The sequence below is a fragment of the Antechinus flavipes genome, chromosome 5 (genome assembly GCF_016432865.1).
Source record: "Antechinus flavipes isolate AdamAnt ecotype Samford, QLD, Australia chromosome 5, AdamAnt_v2, whole genome shotgun sequence".
Lineage (NCBI taxonomy): Eukaryota > Metazoa > Chordata > Mammalia > Dasyuromorphia > Dasyuridae > Antechinus > Antechinus flavipes.
This window is the reverse complement of record NC_067402.1, coordinates 296133599-296140905: the sequence shown is the minus strand read 5'-3', so window position 1 is coordinate 296140905 and position 7307 is coordinate 296133599. Positions and strand designations below refer to the sequence as shown.

Sequence of the window (7307 nt, the reverse complement as noted above, 5' to 3'; positions counted from 1 at the left end):
CTTCTTCCTAGCGGTCTGAGACTGTCCAGGGGCCCCAAGGAAGGAGTTCTGGTCTCCAGAACTGGCCAGTCTCTGAATAGCTGAGCCAGCTGATGCTCCTGGAAACAAAGGGAAGGCTTCACAGTCCCCTGCAAACACTCTTTGTTAGTTTAGGAACCTGCAGCTTTCTTCCCTGACAGGAGGCATCTTGCTCTCCAGCAGCTCAGAACAATAGTGTGACTGTTTCAGGGTTCAGCCTCAAGGAGGAGGAGATGGGGGGGACAATGAACACTGTGGCTCTCCAAAGAGCGGGGAGCTGCGAATGCCAGAATGAACAATGACATTCAGGCACAGCTCATGAATTATGCAGGAGGGGCTGTGGGGAAATGCGGGTGCGGGGGAAAATATATGTTTTAAATTTGCCGACTCGGAGAGGTGTCCCTGAGATGTCCCCTACTGTTCCTTTGATCACCAGCTCTCCTCACAAACAATAACCGCAGAATGCCAGCGTTTGTGCTGGGTGCCCCCGTGAACTCTTCCCTCTTCTCAAAGAACAATTTTTGGATCATTTCCATGGCAAAAAGAAAGTGACTGGGGAGATAAACCCCTGGCAATGCACACACGTGCCCGTGGCCACACACGCAGGGATGCAAAGCAGATTTCAGCTTGAAATAATGAAGGGCCGTTCAGAAATCACGTCAGCAGATCGGATCGGCGGAATGTACACAGGAGATGGCTTTGAAGGCAGGAAGGAGCTTGAAATTGGAATTACTCTGAAGGTGAGGTCAGTGGCCCGGAGTTTGGACTGTGTGTTATCTAAAGAAAGTCAGACTCTGGGGCAGCTAGATGGCGCAGCGGATAGAGATACCTGCTTCAAGACTCCCATCACGAATTAAGGAGATTCGTCATCGGGGACCTTTCATAGAACACATTCCCCCCAGCATCCACGGCAAAAGCAGGCTGCCTGCTGCAGTCCCAGCCGTGCTTGCTCTGTAGCCTTGGCCAGGACCTTGCCAAACTCAGACCCGATGCACCACACCCCAGTGGTCTGTGGACATGTGCCTAACTACTTCCCCACCTAGTTTAAGGGAGAAATATCCCAGAAGTTTTACCTACCAGGTCATGGAACAGCCACCACAGGCCAGCTCAATGTGATGTGGATTGTCTCTCTTCCAATAAGGAAGAAGCCCAACCAGTGATTATCAGATAAAATCAATTCCCAGACTATCCTCTTTGGATAGTGATGGTGAGGAAGAAGCTCTCTGTCAACACCCATTGTCCGTCCCCCAGCTCCCGGGTAACTTTAAACCACCTTTTGAAGAATTCACTAGTATCCTTTATACCTGGGACCTGCCCTACCAGGTTGTCCAGCTGGCTCCTCTTTGATCCCTACCCTTTGAGCTCCCTAGAACTTCTTCTCCTCCTTGAGATCCTCCTTCTGAGTTCCTGCTCAGAGAGTCTCCCCTATTGTGTGCTAGGGGCCAGGTGAGGTGGGGCTTTAAAAGCCAAAGATACCTGCTTCAAGACTCCCATCACGAATTAAGGAGATTCGTCATCGGGGACCTTTCATAGAACACATTCCCCCCAGTATCCACGGCAAGAGCAGGCTGCCTGCTGCAGTCCCAGCCGTGCTTGCTCTGTAGCCAGGACCTTGCCAAACTCAGACCGGACTCACCACACCCCAGTGGTCTGAGTGATCCTGGGGGGGATACTGAGAGGGAAGTGGAGCGTTGGGACTTGGATATGGCGGATGAGCTGCCTCACGGGCCACCCTCCAGCCTGGAACCTCCTCCCTCCTCGTGGCCACCTCCTGGCTCCCCTGGATTCCTTCACACCCAGCTAGTGTCCCACTTTTTCAAGAAGTCTTCTCCAGTCCTCTGAAGCTCAGTGTCTTGCCCCCGAGACCCCCACTAGTTTACCCTGAATGTATCTTGTTTGTATTGCACGTTTCCTCCCCACATAGACTGTGAGCTCCCCAGGGAGCAGGGACTGTTGGGTTTTGCCTTTCTTTATGTCTCTAAGCTTTAGCACAGTGTCTGGCACATGGTAAATGCTTAATAAATGCTAGCTGGTGGACTCTGCTTTGGGTATATCAATTTGATGAGTGTTGAGTGGGGAGAAGCAAGGCAGAGATCCAGCAGCAGGAAACAGTCTGTAATGGTCTGGGTAAGAAGTGACCAGAGTTTTCCCCAGGGCTGGCAGTGTCAGAGACGAGGAGGGGACATTGCGGAGAGGTCATGAAGGTAGGAGGATTGGAACTCAAAAGCCGATTGGATGTGAAGGGAGAGACGAGTTGGGAGCCAGGAGGCTGGGAGCTGGGAAGGTGGTAGGATGAGGGCAGGGGTTGAAAGAATCATGAACTGGTTGGACGAGGCGAGTTTAAAATATTTATGGGACATCTGGTTTGACACATGCCCAGTGGATGACTGGAGATGTGACACTGGAGGTGAGGAGAGACATTGGGGCGGAATTGCAGATTTGAGATCATCATCAAAGGATGATCATTGAGTCTGATTGGATCTGGAGAGATCATCAAGGAGAGATGAGGACCCTGAACAGAGTCCTCTGGGACACCCACAGTTAGAAGACATGATCTGGAGGAATGTCCAGCAAGGAAGATGGAGAAGAAGCATCCAGATAGGGAGGAGAAGAGCAGAAGGAGCAATGCCAGGAAAACTGGGGCAGGAGAGAGTGACCTACAATGTCCAAGGCTGCAGAGAGGCCATGGAGAAGGAATCTGCAGAAAAGGCCATTGGAATTGGCAACGAGAAGATAGAGTCCGGCCAGCCCCCTCATCTTACAGATGAAGAAACTGTGGTCCAGAGAGGTCCCACCTCTAACAAATCAGGGGAGACGATGGAGGACGTACCAGAAGAGCATTTCCCAAGTGGGGATCTGGGACAGAACTCCCCCAGCATGTCAAGGGCTGCCTTGGACTACAAAACTGACTGCTCAGGGTCCTGAAAGAGTGCTCAGTAGCGTCAGAGCATGAGACCCTCCAGCCTCCTTTGGATTCAGAAATGGAGACCCAGAGGAACGAAGGGAATTCTAGTCTCCTTCTCTAGCCAGATACTTGAGGATCATGAGCCCTTCCAACACATGGTCCCAGGAAGCCCAGAGGGCTGAGTCTGCCCTTGGGTGGCCAGCTGTGCACCTCATAGAATTATCCCAGAGTAGCAAGAGGCGCAGTCACAGAAGTGGGCTGAAGATGGCAGCGGGGCAGCTCTGCTGGAGGCCGAGCCCAGACAACGTGGTTCGCTTACTTGGTTTTTTCCCTCATTTTTTTCCTTCTTGATCTGATTTTTCTTGTTCAGCACAATAATTGTGGAAATATGTACAGAAGAATTGCACATGTTTGACATCTATTGGATTACTTGGCATCTGGGGAGGGGGAAGGGAGGGAAAATTCGGAACACAAGGTTTTACAAAGGGGAGTGTTGAAAATTATCTTTGCATGTACTTTGAAAAATAAAAAGCCATTATTATTTTTAAGAAACCTAAAGTTTCAGAAGCCTTCCATCAAGGGGTGGCTAGGCGGCCCAGTGGAGAGGAGCAGGGCCTGGAATCAGGAAAATCTGAGTTCACATCCAGCCGGAGATACTTCCTAGGCAAGCTCTTTCTGCTTTAGTTCTCAGCTGTAAACATGGGCCAGTCGTTGCACCCACCTCCCAGGTTGTGAGGACAAGGAAGATCATGAGTGTCAGGTGCTTAACGTGGGATCTGGCAGAAATGTCAGCTGTTGGGATTATTTGCTCTTGGGGAGCCTTCCTGGGTTCTTCCTCAGTGGAGTCTGGGGGGCATCTGATCAGAGAAGAGATGGACAGAATGAGATTGCCTCCAGCTCTGAGGGGAAGAGAGGAAGAATGGGGCAGTGTCAAGAAGGCAGCCGCCATCTCCTTGGCAATGGATCACAGTTGGCCAGGCTCTTTGGGATCTTGCATCTCAGGCAGCTTTCCGGCACGATCGGGCATCCCGGGCTCCCGGGGGTACCCAAGGAAAACCTCCCAGGATCCTCAGCTCTGCCACCAAGACCATGTATCTGGCTTTCTTGTGCCCCACCCGTCCGTCTCATGAATAGAGCAGCTTAGGAGCCAGGCTCTCCCTGTTTTTAGCTCATGGCTACAGGCAGCTTCTAATAAGAGAAGCTTGGGCCTTCAGTGCCAATGAATATATCTCATTCCCCATTTCTCTCTTTTCTCCTCTCCCTCCACCCTGCCTTCCTCCACGACGCCAAGGCTGGGAAAGCCAGAAACCATCAGGAGCCTCTGAAATCGTCAATTGAGTTTAATGCATCATAAAGAATTAAAACTACAGAAGCATATTTAAGACAAACACTTTTTCCCTTCTATGCGCACTATCCACAGGACAGTCCCCTTTTGCAAAACCAAACCGAAGCAGAAAAATGAAAATGGAAACCAAAGCCTACAAACGGCCAGTCCCAGGATGCAGCACAGGGGCTGGCTGCTGCCTGTATCCTGCCTGCTAATGTTCCCACCGGATCCACCCGAGACGAAAGAAAAGACCATGAAATCTGAACCAAAGGTCCTACTGCAAGCCCCCTTGTGATGCATATAAATATTGGCGTACAATCACCAACAATAACAATGGCATTTCTTTAATCCACTTTGTCAATAAAAGAATATAAAAATCTTGTTCAACCCAGTGTTAAGTGTATTAAAATAGATCTGTATCATACGTTCTGCACAGTTTCTCCCGGAATGGTGAAAATGGTTGCAGGGCCCATGCGCCGAGACCAAGCCCCTGGCCGGAGGCGTGGCTCATGGGATACGGCACCGTGGAGTCTCCGGAGGCAGCTTCCCCTCGTCCCACCACCCGTCCAGAGACCACTCGGGCATCTGAGCGGGTGGCCCTGACAAGAATTGGCAACAGCCAGGTGAGAGCTGGTGAGCACTGGCCCAGGTGCTGATCCTGGGACTCTCAGGAATACTTGTTTGTGGAACATCCGGAGCTTTAGAGTTTTCTCATGTAAGCTCTTGTCACTATAACATTTATTGGCCAAAGGACTCGGGGCTTCTACAGATCCTTGAAATATCAAGCCAGTAGCCCCTCTTCCTCCTCCTCCCTGATGCACCCCACCCACCCCCCTTAGAAAGAGTCTCTGGATCTCTCTAATGGGACTGCCTCTCTCTCCCAGAGGCAGGTCAACCTTTGTTCTGGGCCGTGAGCGCCTGTGGCCCTGCAGGGAAAGAGCAGCGATTTTTTTTTTCCTTCACATTAAATATCTTTTCAATAAAAACACAGTACAAAAATGTAAAAGTATTTTTGGCATAGTGTCCATACTGGCAAGAAACGGAAAAAAATGGAATATTTATTGGCTCTTTCAAAGGAAAAACAACAACCAAAAAACCCCCTAAGGCTCCAACCCCAAAGTCAGATGACTGAAAGCCCCATATCCTGCCGAAAAGCTCCAATGTCCGGTCTACGTTCCACCACGCCCCCAAATGCCAGGAGAAAAATACATCAATAGCAAAAGAAGTCAAAGGGACCTGAAAAACGAAGGGTTGACAGTCACAGCTTGTTCAACACTTCACAGAGTACTCACAGAGAGGTCTCAGTATTCCACTAGAAAAGCTAAGTGGGCGTGTGGCCGGCTTTTGGGTTGCCTTCCGTGTAGATGCCCGTTCTCTGGGAGGAGACTTCTGATGGAGGGTTCTGGGTGCCTGCGCAAGGAGTGGGAAGCTCCGCTAGAGTCCAGTCACTACCGGCTTAATCCCGACTCCAACACCCTCCCGCCCTGACGCTGCCGCCTCAGTCGAGGGCATAACTCCCTGTCCATGGGCCTTCCCTTCCCCCAAAGGGCTCTAAAACCTACTCCTAATCCTGCTAATGATCATCAACTAAGTCTGGTACTTGAAATTCTCTCCTCCGGCCAAGTGCCACAACCGAGGATCAGCCGGCCCTTCTGTCCTCTTCTTTCCTTGTGTCACCTTCCTTCCCTTCCTCCCTCCTGCTTTTACTCGTTTCCTCTCCTTTTCTAGTTTCCTCCCCTTTCTCTCTTGCCCCTCTTCCCCATCTCCCCTCCTTTCTCTCTACTTTCCCTTTCTTCATCTAAGATTCATCATGACATATTGGCCAATGGACAGAAGCAACTAGCCCCAAGTGACCAGAGGCCCACTGAGGAGCTGGCCCCTTAGGAGGGGGACCTGGGACAGGAGGGTGTCATTTTGTGGGCGCCCCTCACCCCGTGGGGTCCGCTCCTCGCCGGGCCTCAGTTGTTCCCCTGGGCCTGCTGGAGGGCTGTGTGCACGGCCATAGTGGCAGAGGTGGCGGCCGGCTTGATCCAAGGCACAGCCAGCAGCGAGGAGGCAGAGGCGGTGGTGGTGGTCATGGTGACCTGAAGCATGTGCTCGTTCCGGATCAGCCGCAGCAGGGCCCGGAGCCGCTCCAGGGACGACTGGGCCCCCTTGCGCTGGGCCAGCAGGCTGGTCTTGAGCTCCAGGCATTTCTGTCCAAAGGGAGCAGAGAGAGGCTGAAGATGTGGCCCCACTCAGCACCCTTCTGCCCCTCGGGCTGGGCCCGGTGGGAGGGGGCTCGGAGCTCTCCCTTGGCTGAAGGCAAGGAGACCCTGGCGATAATGGTGGTCTGGGCATGGGCAGAGCCACCTCCGCCCACCCACTCTGGAAAGGGCTGAGGGAGGGAAGGAGGGGATCTAGGCTCGGGGTCTTGCTCTGCTGCTTCTTCATGGTCTCTGCAAGTCAGTTAACCAGCTCGTGCCTCGATTTCCTCATCATAGAGCAGAATAATTTGCGAATGCCCCATCCCCAAGTGTCAGTTAGGGAAAACCTTCTGTGAACTTGAAGGAGCACTAGGGACAGGAACTATTAAAACGTTTGCCGGGGGCAGAAGCAGGTTGGGTGAGCCACACTTCCAAGTCAGGGGAGAGATGAGGGGCTGCCAGGACAAGGAGACTTTACTTCCAGACGGGTTAGACATGGACCAGGTGGAAAGCCCAGCACTTGCCCAGGCACAGGAGGGGGGTATGGGGCTCGACCAAGGAAAAGAAGCTCCCAGAAGCAGCAGCAGCAGCGCTGTTCTGGGATCCTCAGGTTTATAGCCAACCCTCTGCCTCAGGGCTCAGGAGCATTTCCTGGTTCAGGACCCAAACTTGGGTGCTGGGCACACTAGGTGCTCCCTCAGGTTTCTGGATTTGTAATCACTCCCCGAAGCCAGGCCCTGGCTAAACCTTCCCTCTCTGCTAGCACCGTTCCCAGGGATGCCACGTGTTTGCTAAATGGACGAGTGTGGAAGGGATGGCATCCCTGTGCTGTAAGAACCTGGCCTGGGCTGGGCAGGAGCTGGGCTGGCAC

General features: G+C 52.4%; 1 protein-coding gene across 3 annotated transcripts in view; it reads right to left on the bottom strand.

Moving 5' to 3' along the window:
- Positions 1–4248: 4248 nt before the first annotated feature.
- Positions 4249–7307, bottom strand: part of PHF21B (PHD finger protein 21B) — a 142374-nt gene continuing 139315 nt past the window's right edge. Inside the window, exons 13-14 of one of the 3 annotated variants that reach the window (XM_051962907.1) lie at positions 6182–6445; positions 4249–5660 (exon numbers count right to left, since the gene is read on the bottom strand). In XM_051962907.1, the coding sequence (XP_051818867.1) occupies positions 6209–6445 (237 nt within the window). In that variant the 3' untranslated portion in view covers positions 4249–5660; positions 6182–6208. Of the gene's footprint in view, positions 6446–7307 lie in introns of all 3 variants that reach the window. The other 2 variants (XM_051962908.1, XM_051962906.1) reach the window with 2 other exon arrangements.